At 44.2% G+C, this 14,033-nt stretch overlaps 1 protein-coding gene across 1 annotated transcript in view; it reads right to left on the bottom strand.

Annotated features, from left to right (window-relative positions):
• The window catches only part of KIF5C (kinesin family member 5C), a 143,273-nt gene extending 129,634 nt beyond the window's left edge, over positions 1-13,639 (bottom strand). The window contains exon 1 of the mRNA XM_081052323.1: positions 13,082-13,639. Coding sequence (XP_080908449.1) covers positions 13,082-13,207 — 126 coding nt within the window. The 5' untranslated portion in view covers positions 13,208-13,639. The remainder of the gene's footprint in view (positions 1-13,081) is intronic.
• Between the last annotated feature and the right edge of the window lie 394 nt (positions 13,640-14,033).

Below are 14,033 nucleotides of genomic sequence, written 5' to 3'. Positions count from 1 at the left end.
GCTCCCTACCACAACCCTCAAAGTCACAATATTTGGTGGGGGCGGGGAAGAGAGATGGACCAGGCTATGGCACACGCCCCTTCTCCCATCTTTTCTCAACGGTATTCAAAACGGAAATCTGTAAAGCAGCTACCTAGAATCGCAAGGTGACTTTATATAAAGAAACCAATTTTACATGTGCGTCAAGGTCAAGATCAAATGGTCCCTCTGCATGCGGTTTGTTTCCATGTACACGACTAGATGTGCACTCTCTTCTTAACTCTAACAAGACTTTGTTTCCTCTTCTCTTTGGACACTCAGCAAGCCATTTTTTTTTTTTTTACTTGTTTTCTCCCGTTTGGATTATATACATATATGGTTATTGATGGCAGGGATTTTGTCTTACTTACCATGCACAGAAAGTCCACAATGCTTAGCACTGAGCTTGACACACAATAAGCCCAATATGCGGAAATGGAACATAAATTAATAAATGCAACCACAATCAGAATGTTGGAACCTAAATGTAAAAGCAGTGCTGTCTGCAAGAAAAATAATGCTAGCCAAAAATGCAATTCACACATATAACACAATTTTCTAGTAGTCACATTAAAGTAAAAAGGGGAAATTCATTTTATTAATGCTATTTAACCCAACAGATTCAAAATATTGTCATTTCAACATGTAATAAGTACAAAAAAGAACTGAGATACTTTAGATTCCTTTTTTTGTACTAAGCCTTTGGAAACCAGTATACATTTTCCAACTACTAAGCATCCTAATTTGGACGAGCCACACTGCAAAGCGCTGAACAGTCATGAGACCAGCAGCTACTAGACAGCACAGTATTACAGTGAAGCTCCAAAAACTCTACAGAACATAAAAACACTCTTTACCAAAGGAAACATTTCGCATAGTAGTAAAGAGCTCGTTTAATTTCAAGTTTCTCATCGATCTATGTTACCCTCTTTGTATTTGGTTTTAACAGAACTAAAGAAATAAGTATTAAATAGGTGTGTATTTTCCCCTCTATCAGCTCTTTTGGATAAATTCTAGGCCAGAAAATATTGCTTAAAATAGATCTTCAAGCCAATCTTCATCAAGAGCCATTATTCATTAAGGAACATTTAACAAACACATGAGTTAAGTAACTGTTGTTACTCTAGTATATTGTACTTTGGGTGTTTTTTTCCCGCCTGTTTGGACAGATAATTAGGAGGCTGTATTGCTCAGTAATGATTATGGAAGAGCGAAAGACTTCCCTTCCTAAGTCTACTTTTCACAAACAACATATGAACAATTAGTAGTTAGGAGAAGGTTTCGATGTATCACCATGGCACCCAGGAATGCCAGGGCTCAGTCAGCCCCTTCTCACTGGCTAGGCAAGTCTGTATAACACAGGAACAGGGATACAGCAGGTATCCAAACAGCACCTGGGTAGGCCGTCAGCACCCACCATCCCAATGCCGGAGCTGGCCAGAGCCTGGGGTAGGAAGGCTTACATGGTCTTCCTGCTCTCCTCACCTCACCTCACCATCCTGCAGCCCACTTCTTCAGAACCTTGAGTCCAGCCCACAAGGGAATGAATCTATGGACTCAGCCTAACTTATCCACTCAGCACCACGCAGAAAGGAGATGGAAAAACAGCCCCTGGACGGCAGCCCAGGAAGTCAGACTCTGCTGAGGTCAGCTTACCACAGAGGCGGACAGAGGAAGGAACTGACCGCCTCACATGGGCTCTTGCCCACCAGTAACCAGGCCCGACAGAAGTTTGGACACTGACCAATCAGATTGGCATTTGTTCCTCTCTCTGGGGCAGGAGGTGACTATGAAAGAGAAATAGAAATCCCTTCCCCCAAGACTAATCCAAAGTTTCTGATGTCAGATGGAGTTATTTCCCCAGCTTTCCAGATGAAAATCAATAATCTCTGAGGAGTGAGGTGCCAGACAGTTTGTTCAGAAAAAAATCTATGTCATAATCTCTTCAGAGAATTGAAGCAGACTGCTTGTTTCCTCGTGAGGCAAAATGAGATGTGGAAATGGGAGACCGCTCTATGAAAGAGCCTGGGCCTGGCAAAAGAAGAGTCGCTGAGACTTGTCAATCCAGAACTGTGTAACCCACATCTTTAAATAAAATGTTTCTAAAATAATATTATTGATCCGCTGCTCTTCCGACCATACGATATCCTGTAGTCAAGAATGCTAAAGCATAAATTATTGGGATTGGTTTCTCATTTGCACTTTTTCTCCAATCACATCTCCCTTCAAAAGTTTGTTCTTTTTTATTATGAGAAAAGAGATAAGAAATAAAAAGGGAACTACAAACCTCCTTCCTTAAAGAATTGTGTTGCACTGAATTCTGGTCTCACCTGTTTTCCCTTCAGCTCTGTGGATTTATTTTCTAGTGTTCATTCACTTCAAGGATGGGTATTCATTGACTGAAAAGGTAATAAATACTAGTACACTTAGACACACCTAAAATAATTGCTTTAAATGTAGTAGTTGGTAATAGAACTAATAAGGGTGGGTACTGATTTTGGAAGACAAACAAGTGATATGTGTGCCCTGCTTTCCTGCCGCTTACACAAGCCAACCAAAGCCAGGGGAAGCAGCAGCAGGAAAAATGCTATAAAGCATGCACCTCTTGAAACAGCTTTTCTGGGTGACACTGCAATGCCAGCATTGGTTTATTAAAAAACATAACTGGGTCGTGACCATAGTTAAGGGACATGGGCTGGAAATGTTAATTAGCCTTGATTGGTCTGTGTATTTCTACTGCCCCAAGACCCTACCAAAAGTCTCTCTCGTTTCAAGGTCATTATGTACCAGCATTTCTTTCTCTCCTCACTTGTAATCAATAGTGCCTAGTAGTATTCTATATGAGCAAATCAAATGTAGAAGAGTTTAGGAGGCAACGGGATGAATTTGGATATTTGGTATTAAGGAATTGTTCATATTTTCGTTGTGATGTTACTGTGGTTTTAAGAGTCCTGACCTTTTAGAGATAGATATCCAAGTTTAGGGATAAAATGGTGTGAGATATGAGATTTTACTTTAAAACAATCGAGTGGTTTTGGGGGGAGTAAGTTAGGAGAGTATAGAAAAAACAAGATTGGCCAGTTTATTGACGATGGTTGATAGGTTCATGGGGTTATATTGTGTTATTCTTTTTACTTTGGTGTGTATTTGACATTTTACATAACAAGTTTTTAAAAAGAGTACCTAGTAATCAAGGGGGGGAAAGGGGGTAAAAGCTCTTCCTAGGGCATTTTGAGTGGGCTATTTTATCCCTTCTCCATTTACCACTGCCCAGAAGACATCACAGGCCGTTCAATGTCAGCACCAAGAGGAAAGGGTGCGTCCATCTTCCTTTTCTTTAGGACTACAATCCTGGCCTCTCTCACTCCCTGCCTCAAGAGAGACATTTAGCTTTTGATCACCAAGAAACAACATCCTTTAGGATATTGAAACTGACAAGAGACAGCCTACAAAATCCGTGGTTTATATTAAAAGTCTGAAGGCATTGCCATGTTCTTCATCTATGGGTTAACAGTGCGTGACGAGGCACACTCTGTAAGAATCTAATTTAGCTCAGGTATGAAGGGATTGGTGCCTTAAGAGACAAAAAGGCAGAGATTCCATGAGGTGGGCAGAGAAGTAAAGAGTATAAAACAGAAGACAATTCGTCTCTGAATGGCTCCCTCTCAAAAACTATGGATGCCTTAAAACTATCTGTAGCCTTTTACCCAGCAATCCCAATTCTAGGAATGTATTGTAGTATTCTAACAAAATAATGGGGCAAAAATAAAAAAAAATGTGAGCACTGATGTTTATCACACCTTTGTTTATAACAAAAGAAAAAAACAAATGTCTAGAAAAAAACAAAACACTATCGTTAAATAAAGTATTGATTAGACACATGATGGAATTATATGTAACCTTTAAAAATGCAGATGTCTGAGGTATACCATTAAGTAAAATGGGAGGTTTCAAAACAGATTTTATAAAGTCATATCTTTGTTTTAAAATAAAGTGTAAATGTTTTATAGAGAAGAGTTGGAATAAACGATATGATGTTAACAATGGTGTTTTCTGGTTCCTAAAATTGAAAGTGAATTTTACCTTCATGCTTTTCTGAATGGTTTGAATTTTTTCCAATGAGCAGGGAATATAGGAGGACTCCTAAAAAAGCTACTTCTTTTGAAAACATGTAACAACAAAACCATGAAGACCTCCAAAGTAGGAAAAACAAGTTACCAAAGATGGACAGACACCAAAGTAAAAATCTGAGCAAATAATCCCAGCCTCTGACGTCTGACAGCACAGAAGAGTCAGCACTCTTTCATCTCTGTCAAAAGATATCTTGAGGGGCCGGCCCCGTGGCTCAGGCGGTTAGAGCTCTGTGCTCCTAACTCCGAAGGCTGCCCGTTCGAACCCCACATGGGCCACTGTGAGCTGCGCACTCCACAACTAGATTGAAACTACTTAACTTAGAGCTGATGGGTCCTGGAAAAGCACATTTAAAATAAGTAAAAGTTAAAAAACACACACACACACAAAAAAAACACCAGCCTCTTTTAAAAAAAAAAAAAAAACACACACATCTTGTACTGAGCAACTACTCTGCTCTAGGCACTGTTCCAGGCCTTGGAGATGGCGATAAATAGAAATAAATAAATAGTAGCTGAAAACCCCATTAGTTTTCAGTTCAACTGGAGGAAAGGACATGCATTCCCAAAGTAGTACTGGGGGTTTCAGCCAGGAGTTGTACATGGTACAAGGGCTGCCTGCACAGGAGGAAGTGTCAACCTGGCCAGGAGGGAGGGGCAGAGGGGCTAGTCAGAAAAAGTTTCACGGGTGCCATGGGAATGGATGCCTGCCATGCAGGTAGGCTTTGAGGACCATCATCCCAGGTATGTAGGATGCGAGCAGCTGGTTGGGGGTGGGAGAGATTGACCTTGGACTTCCATGTGTGTCCTTGGAGTCCAGTTTTAGCAAGAATTCTGCTAAAGCAGTTTGGAGAGAATCTTCCCACCCTCAATATCTCATCACCCTCAATCCCTGAGGTGGCCTTAGGTCACCAAGAATCCTGTTAGGTCAGTTTAGCAAGAATTGCCCCTATGCTTGATGTCCCGTCTTACTACATGTCCACCCACTGACCCCCCAACCTGCTCCACTTGTACTTGCAATTTGGAGTTGAACCTGATTTCTCTTCCCTATTGCGTTGACACCTATCACAATAGTCTTCCTTACAATTTGTATAAACGTCAGAATTTTTTCTTTAACACAACCTGAGGGCACTGGGGAACCTGTGAAGGTCTGAGCTTTCCCAAGATTAGTCAGTCTGACAAGAGTGCAGAGAAATAACCATTAGTGGGTCTTATAATAACATACATTTTCTAAACACCTGCTACATACCTAGCACTGTGTTCAGCTTTGTGTAAATGTCACAAGGAGCCTTAGAAGGTGGAAAGTGTTATGATCCCTATTTCACAGGCCAGAGAACTGAAACTTAAGTGTGGTTTAACAATCTGTCCAGGTTCCCCCAGACAAGAAGCTGTAGAGCTGGGAGTTTGTCCTGGGCTGTCCAACTTGCGTCCAGGCTTGGGGAGATACTATGATGAATTTAAAATTCCATTTTCTCCCAAGCTTTCTATGATATTTGCAAATAACCACAAGCCCAACAATTCAATTCCTACTAAAAGGAACTCGATCAATATGTACCAAATTGGGTAAGGGAGGAAGTTTCTTAGCCACAAAAATAAAACTTTATGAAAAAACCTGAGAGAAATAAAGTCGAAATTGTATCTGTCGAGGAACTTTTTTTTTTATTATTATTCAAGAGAAACCATTAGGGAGTGGGTAGTTTTGTTTTTGCTTGCTTAATAAGTAGACACAGGTGAGAAATCGGAGGCAGGGAATAAAGAGAACCCAAAGGTGGGGGAGGTTTCCTATTTGGAGTGGGGGAGAAGAGCTGAGAATGGAAAACATTGTCATTAAATAGGGGGGTGTTGGGCCAAACAAGCACAGGTAGAGACAGAGGGAAATCCCCGGTGATGTCCAAGTTATGCAAGGAAATGTAGAAAGTGGCATTTATGGAGACTTGATTCCAGGCAGGAAACAGGAGTTTGAAAGGAACTCTCAATAATCAAGATACAGTTACTAAGCAACTATACAACTACAGTAAAGGAGACAAAGAAATACAAAGAAAACAGCTCCTGCCCCCCTCAGGAGCTTATCATTCACATGGGGAGGACACACACACACACACACACACACACACACACACACACACACACTCCTATATAAAAAAAAGGATAAAAGGAACAGCTGATACAGTCTATAAGTAAAGGAAAGATGAGCTCTCCCTTCACGCTTGGTAAGAATTCTACAAACATGCTGAAGAGTGGCTTTTCCAAGTTGGGGTGTGGGGTGAACAAATGCCTAAGAAATGAGGGTGCATAGGGTTTTCAGGGGAGAGCCAGGCTCAAGGACAGTCATTTTGGGGGACAAAGCTAATTCTGAAAACGAGGAAAATTATGAGGGGGATAGGAAATTTAGGAGATAATTAGCATTTATTGAGCCTTTTCTCTGTGCCAGATGCCATTTCAATCACTTTTCATTTCATTTCATCCTAAAGACTCCGTGACATAAGTAATTATCCCCACTTTAAATGAGAGAAATTGAAGTCCAGAAAAGCTAATCAACCTGAAAAAAGTCCCACAGCTAGCTAGTGAATCCACACTCGGTTCTGTCTGAATCTCCCTGCTGCCTCTACCAACTCCATTCATTTATGTAGCGCCAACTGTGTGCTCACCGCAAACAGTGAGTAGCCAGCCTCCAGGGGCACGTGCCAGATTATGGCTACTCTCTCGTGATCACTCATTCCAGGGTTTCCGAGAGCATATTTACAGGAAAACATTAATCCAGTTTCAGGTGATGTACACATCTCTGAATTTAGGGCACAGAGAAATGAAGGACTGATATGTCTCAACACTACTATTAATATTCACTGAGACAAAGTGACTGAATAAAATCTTTAAAGCCTAGCTTCAAATGCTACTGCTTTTAGGTGGGAATGCAAAATGGTACAACCACTTTGGAAAACTGTTCGACAGTTTCTTAAAATTAAACGTAGAGTTACGATATGATCTAGCAATCCCATTCCTGGATATTTCCCCAAGAGAAATAAAAATGTATTCTCACAAAAAAACCTATATGCATAAGTATACAACAGCTTTATTCACAATCATCCCAAATTGGAAACAACTCAAATGTCCAAATGTCCTTCAAAGGGGGAGCAAACAAACACCCATCTGACAGAATATCACTAAGCAACAAAAAAGGAATGAACCACTGATACATGCAACAACATATTCTCCAAGAAATATTAAGAAAAAGAACCCAGACTCAAAAGGATACTTAATATATGATTCCAATATATGATCATCTGGAAAAGGCAAAATTCTAGAGAGGAGGAACAGATAAATGGTTGCCAGGGGTTAAGACAGGGGAGAAGGATTGACTACAGGGAGGTGGCATGAGCATGAGGGTTTCATTTTTTTGTGTTGAAACCATTTTGTATCTTGATTATGACAGTATGTGGTAGGCAAAATAATGGCCCCAAAGGATGTTCACTCTTTAATCCCTAGAAATCTGTAAATAAGTGAACATCTCAGGATAACAGGAGCTTTGCAAGTGGAATTAAGGTTGCTAAGCAGCTGACCTAAAAGTAGGGAGATTATCCCAGATTATCCAATGAGCATGGAATATAGGAGGACTCCTAAATCTGAGCCACGGGGCCGGCCCCTCAAGATATCTTTTGACAGAGATGAAAGAGTGCTGACTCTTCTGGGCTGTCAGATGTCAGAGGCTGGGATTATTTGCTCAGATTTTTACTTTGGTGTCTGTCCATCTTTGGTAACTTGTTTTTGTGGAGGGCAATGGGCTCATTGTAATCACACAGCCCCTTAAAAACGGAAGAGGGAGGCAAAAGAGTCAGTGAGAAATGCTGTGGAAGAAGAGGCAGAAGAAATGTGAAGCATGAGAGGGACTCAACCATTGCTGGCTTTCAAGATGGAGGAAGGGGGTCACATGGCTAGGACCTGGGAGTGCCCTCTGGAAGCTGAAAACAGTGCAGGCTGACAGTCAGCACGGAAATGGGAACCTCAGTCCTACAACCTCAGTCCTACAACCCCGCCAACACTACCTTGGTTTTGGCTTTATGAGACGAAACAGAGAAACCAGCTGACCTGATGGTTCTCTGACCTATAGAAACTATACATAATAAACTTGTGTTGTTTTAAGCCTCTAAATCTGTGGTCATTTTTTACAGCCACAACAGAAAACTAATATAGTACAGCTACACAACTCTATCTATTTGTCAAACTCCGTACTATACACACACACAAAAAAATGACCTTATTGTGCATATTTTAAAAGAAAAATTTTAAATATTTTCGCCTTTGAAGACCATTACTATGGACAAAAAGAAGTCCTAGCCATATTTCTTCACCTCTTCAGTCCTTAATTGCCACAATGATAACTAAGGCGTGGAATTTGGTCTCTGTCTCGGCCCCTGCCTTCCTGGCCCATCCACTGCCCAGAACTAATCTAAACTCCAGCACACAGAGGCCACTCTCCACACCACTCACCAACTCAGGGTTTGCAGCTAATGTTTTGCTTTGACTCTCAAACAGAACCGATGTTGCTTTAGGAGGAAGCACCCATCTTTAATAAGACCTGCTTTATCAGGACTGCAAAAGACAGAAAATCCCAGAATGAGGAAAAGGAAGGGCAAAAGTCCATTTCAAAGAACTTTACTGGGAACTCTCCAAGAGTTTCCCTAACCACAGATGCATTAAAACCAATAGGCAGAGCCTGAAGTAATAAATGACTCCCCAGGATTTTTAGCAGCTAATGGAAGAGTACTCAGGGGAATGCTGTAAATCCAGTATTTTTCTCTGGAGAATTACTGTGGAGTCCCTTTTCTAATCACTAGGCCACCCCCTCCCTTCACTTCACCACCAGTGTCATTCGCTCTAACTTTTAACAAAGCTGAATGCAGTTCTTTCCCAGTCTTCTTATACAGCATTTAAGTATAACATAAGCTATTTTACCAGGCCTGCTCAAAGGAATAGTAGTTCACTTTAAAATTGTTTTTTAACTACTCCCCACAGCCAATCAAAAGTCCAAAAAATAAATAAACCAAAGTAAAGATTTCTAGACTCAACAAAGAGATCAATACTTATTAAGTACCTTCTATGGGCAAGGCCCTGGGAAGTACAAAAAAGCAAAACAGATAGTCCTTGTCGCTACACATGGCTTACAATGTCATTAGACAAATAATCAAAACTAATAATAATCTAAGGCAAAAAGACTATAAGGTCATTTACGAAATAAATGCTACAGGAGTTCAAAGTGAGGAGAGAGACAATGGCTGAGGTGTCAGAGGAAAAAAAACACAACTTTGCACAGGAGCTAAAAAATGCAAAAGAATGACGGAGATGATTCTTCCAAGACAGGACATTTTCTTAAAAAGAGAAATCTACAAACTCCACCCGAAAAATCTCCCTCTTAGCATACATACATCTCCATAAGAATTGAACAGGACTTTAAAGAACAAATGACCCCAGCTTCAAAAGCAATTTCTGGGATTCTGAATTTGGATTAATAGCTAACAGAAATTAATTCTTGTCTCTGTTGGGGGTGAAGGTGACTGACATTTCTGGAGATAGTTCTAGCCTTCTTTGGTCATCCCTACTATAGGTGGCCCTGCAAGGAAGAAGGGAGTGCCCACCTTAGGCAGTCTCCGTCTGCAACTGAGCCACGTGGGCTGGTTCCAGCTGAACCGATTGGGGAGCCATTCTACTTGGTGTACAAAGTGTGATACAGGCTGCCAGAACTGTCATCATCTTTAGTTACACATTATTAATTAGCAATGGGAAGGGTGCTAGCACATGCCAACCCAAGTCCCAACACTCTTCAGCATCTGGCTTAAAGGAATAGCATTTCTCTTTACAATTGTTCTGCACGCATGCTCACCAAAAGATGTGTAAAAGAACGTTCACAGCAACTCTGTCCGTATTAGCCACAAGCTGGAAAGTATCCAGAAAGCTACCCACAGTTGATGGATACATAAATCATGGTATATGCATATAATGGGACACTACAGAACAATGAGGATGAACCAACGGCTACCACATGCCACAACATATATGAACCTGACACGCACAATGTTTAGCACAAGAAGGCCCACACAAAAGCAAACATACCATTTGGTTATATGTATATAAAGTTTTTCAAAAAGCAAAACTAATCTATGGCATTAGAAGTCAGAACAGTGGTTACCCTGCAGCAGTGGTTGTTAGAGGCTGGGAGGGACTCAAGGGGGACTTCTGGGGTCCTGAAAATGTCTGTTTCTTAGTCTGAGAGGTGATTGTGAGGGAGTGTTTACAAAAGCTCATCAAGCTATACACTTATGATAACACTTTTCTACATGAATGCTTTATTTCAATAAAAAATTTATCTTAAAGAAAACTGAAAATCGTGTTGTATAAAAGGATTACAGTAAGTTCAGCAAAACTCTACGGTTGAAAAGCTACATGTATTCAAAGCCACAATTTTTTTGTTTAAATTATTTTATATGGTGACCATTTTATGGTAAAATTTACTTTATAATATTTCAATTTATTTGGTCAATAACATATATATGTAGATGGGAAATAAATATATACTCATTATATCAAAGAAAGTTAACCCTAACACTAAGGATCTCTGCCTTGCACGCAGGTCAAAGAGAATGACCTATTATTCCACTTGTTAGTCCTGGTATGTCATTCTTAGAAGACAGAGGAGGAAGAGAAGGAGAAGAAGAAACTTCTCCAGGGTGTTCTTCAAAACCTCTGATAAAAAAAAAAAAATAGGGTCACCAAAACATGTTTTAGTGCCGCACAATTATTTGTTAAAAAATTGTTACAAGGTTGGGCCGGCCCGGTGGCTCAGGTGGTTAGAGCTCCATGCTCCTAACTCCGAAGGCTGCCGGTTCGATTCCCACATGGGCCAGTGGGCTCTCAAAAAAAAAAAAAAAAAAAAAAAAAAGAGAGTCCACTCCCACTAGTACCCCTGTGAGATGTATCCTTTCTAATTGGTCGCAATTTGATGCTAAAAAAAAAAAAAAAAAAAAAAAGAAAGAAAAAAAAATTGTTACAAGGCAAGGGGCAGAGACTAGATGTCCTCAGTAACTCCCACTCCATCTAAACCACAAGCCTGGCTCAGGAAATATCAAATCAGACTGTAGGCTGATCCCAGCTGAGAGGTGTAACCCAAACAACTTATTATTTGCCCCAGGCACTGGCCATAGATGTATCACTAGCCCATTTCTACCATGAATTACATAATTTTCCTCCCCATCAATAGTTGTAGCACATACATACATCTTCTCTTCAATTTAACACTAAGCAGAGAGAAATTCCTCTAGACCCTCATGGGTCAGCTCTTGGAATGAGCACCCATCCGCATAGTATTTGGAAGTCATGGTATCCCGATGACTGTGAAAATGGAAAGGGGAGAAGAGACTGTCAAGAGTAGCTGCCTTCCTAAGGGAGATGGCAAGATGAAGCCTGAGGCCAGAGCCTTGCCTAGGTTCCCCTCACCAGGAGAGCGCCCAACCTACTGGTACATTTAGAGCCTGCTAGTCCGCGGAGACCTTCACAGGGACTGCGGCACAACCTTGGCAAAGATGCTGGAGACTGGTTGGGCCAGCAAACGTCGGCCTCTGGTGCTTGAGACAGGCCCGGCGGACTCTAGCCGAGACCCTCTGTAAATTGTCACCTGTCAATCATTGACCTAAATACACCAGCCACTCCCGGAACGGGAGGGAGGAGGTTAGTCGGAGCATGCTCAGTGATCGGGATGACATCACTTAATCAATGCTGGGAACGAGAAGGCTGCATCAGCAGCCTCCAGCAGGCTGCCAGGAACGTGTCAGCTGGGATCGGGAGGCTCCCATTAACTCGATCTGCCCCGATGCGGCTCGCATACAAAGGGGGCACCGTCAACTACACACGCTGGGGACAGCGGAGGGGGGGAAGGGCGGGGGGTAGGGCTGGTTAATTTCAGTTGACATACTCCTTTAAGAACGAAAATCTCATGGTATTCCCTACCCCCATCAGCAAACCCGGCTGCAGAGAATGAGCCAAGGGGGGGATGGTGCGGAGGGGGAAGGGGAAAGGTAAGAAGGGAGATCAAGACAGAGGGAGGGTCCTATTCACATAAAGTAACTTATGCTCTTGGCACAGCCAGGCTATTGGGCTGTGCTCTGGGCACTCGAGCCCCACAGATGTGGGCACACATCCTAGTCTCCACCCAACACGAGCACATTCAAGGGTCTGCGGACAACAGGTGGGGAAGTCGCCCCATTGGGGAGGGGTCAGACCTGGGTTCCACGTCCAGGGCAGCCTGAGTTGAGAAACAGGAGACGTAACAGGCCTGCGGGACAGACACCAAGGCCATCGGGGTTCCCCTCACCACCACCCCCACCCCGCCTTCAGCGCTCGGAGCAAGGTGAAACGCCTCGGGGAGCTGCGTCTACACCGCCGTGGCGGCTCCGAAGCTAGGATTTCCCCATTACCGTTTTTCCTTCTTCTTTTGCTAAGATCGTGAGAAGAGGCAAAGTGTTCGATAAATCGAACTGACACCTGAATCATTCGTGGGTTTGCAGAGCTCATACTTTAAGGGGAGCCTCGCCACCCCGGCTAGAGGGTGACCAGAACACACGACCCTCGCGGCAAGACCAGGGCGGGGAACAATAGGCCCACCCGGCCCCCACCCCGCGAACAATGGCGGCGCGGAGCCCTTCCTCGCCCCCCACCCCCACCCGCACCACCTGGGGCCAAGCCCGCCGTCCCCAGTCGCCCCTCCACCCACCCGGTTGAGAACTATGGGGCGGAGGTAGGGGAATCTCTCGTCACGTCCACCCGAGAAAGCATCCCTGCGGCGATGTCCGAAGGGGCGGCCCAAGCATCTCCGCTGGGTCTGGCCCGTCGGGGCTCCGGGCTGCGGCGCGAAGCAGGAGGGGAGGCCGGACGCCCCCGCCACTTACCCCGATTACCACGGTCTCATCGCCTTTAAATTTAGGGATGAATTTGTCCCCGCGGACGATCTCCGCTTCGTTGAGGGGCCGGAACCGGCACATCACTTTGATGCTGCATTCAGCTGGATCCGCCATCTCCGCCGGCCGCAGGGAGGGGGTGCGGGGAGGGGGTGGGGGCCGGGAGTCGGCAAGACCACGGAGGAGGCCGCGAACCGCACCGCCCGCAGCGAGGCCGCCTCCTGCAGCCTCCGACGAAGCTTCTCAGCAGGTCATGGCGAACTCTGCGGATGGGCAGCTGTGGCCGCTGCGAGACTGGGTAGGTGGGCAGTCTACCGGCATTCGCCCCGCGGGCTGCAGACCTACCTCCCCTGGTCCTGCCCCGCCCTGCGCTGCGCCCCGAGCCCACCTGCCCGCGACCACGCGGCGGGCGGACGAGGCGATGCGCACGGAGCGAGCCTCGCCCGGCTCAGACCTCCCGGGCTCCTGCGCGCTCAGCCATCCTGCATCAGCACCAGCGCGCTCCACCGCCTCCCGGGCCCGCCCCTCCGCCCCGCCGCCCCGCCTTCCCCAGGTCCGCCCCGGCGATGACGTCACTTCAGCGATCCGACCTGGCTCCGAGCGCGGAGCGTCCTGGGACTTGTAGTCGCTCCACCTGCAGGGGCAGGGCAAGGATGCTTGGAGTTGGCTTTTGAGGATAGCGGTAGTACCCCCAGGTGCGACCTCCAAGAGCCTGCAGGGGTGGTGCAGCTACCCAAGTCAAGAAGAATAGAGGGAGGTCATATCCAATATTCCTGGTTAAAATCTCTATATCATCTCTTTACATCTTTTCATAATTCCAAAGGACAATCACTATTTAAGCCAGTGTCCAAACAAACAGTTATGGAACATTTTCTCTGTGCCGAAAAGCTTCGTAAGAGCTGTGAGGAAGGTAAGGGAGGAAATGAGATTTGCATGAATATTT

This window comes from Rhinolophus hipposideros, assembly GCF_964194185.1.
Source record: "Rhinolophus hipposideros genome assembly, chromosome: 6".
Lineage (NCBI taxonomy): Eukaryota > Metazoa > Chordata > Mammalia > Chiroptera > Rhinolophidae > Rhinolophus > Rhinolophus hipposideros.
The sequence above is the reverse complement of the archived record's forward strand: the minus strand, read 5'-3'. Positions and strand labels throughout refer to the sequence as shown.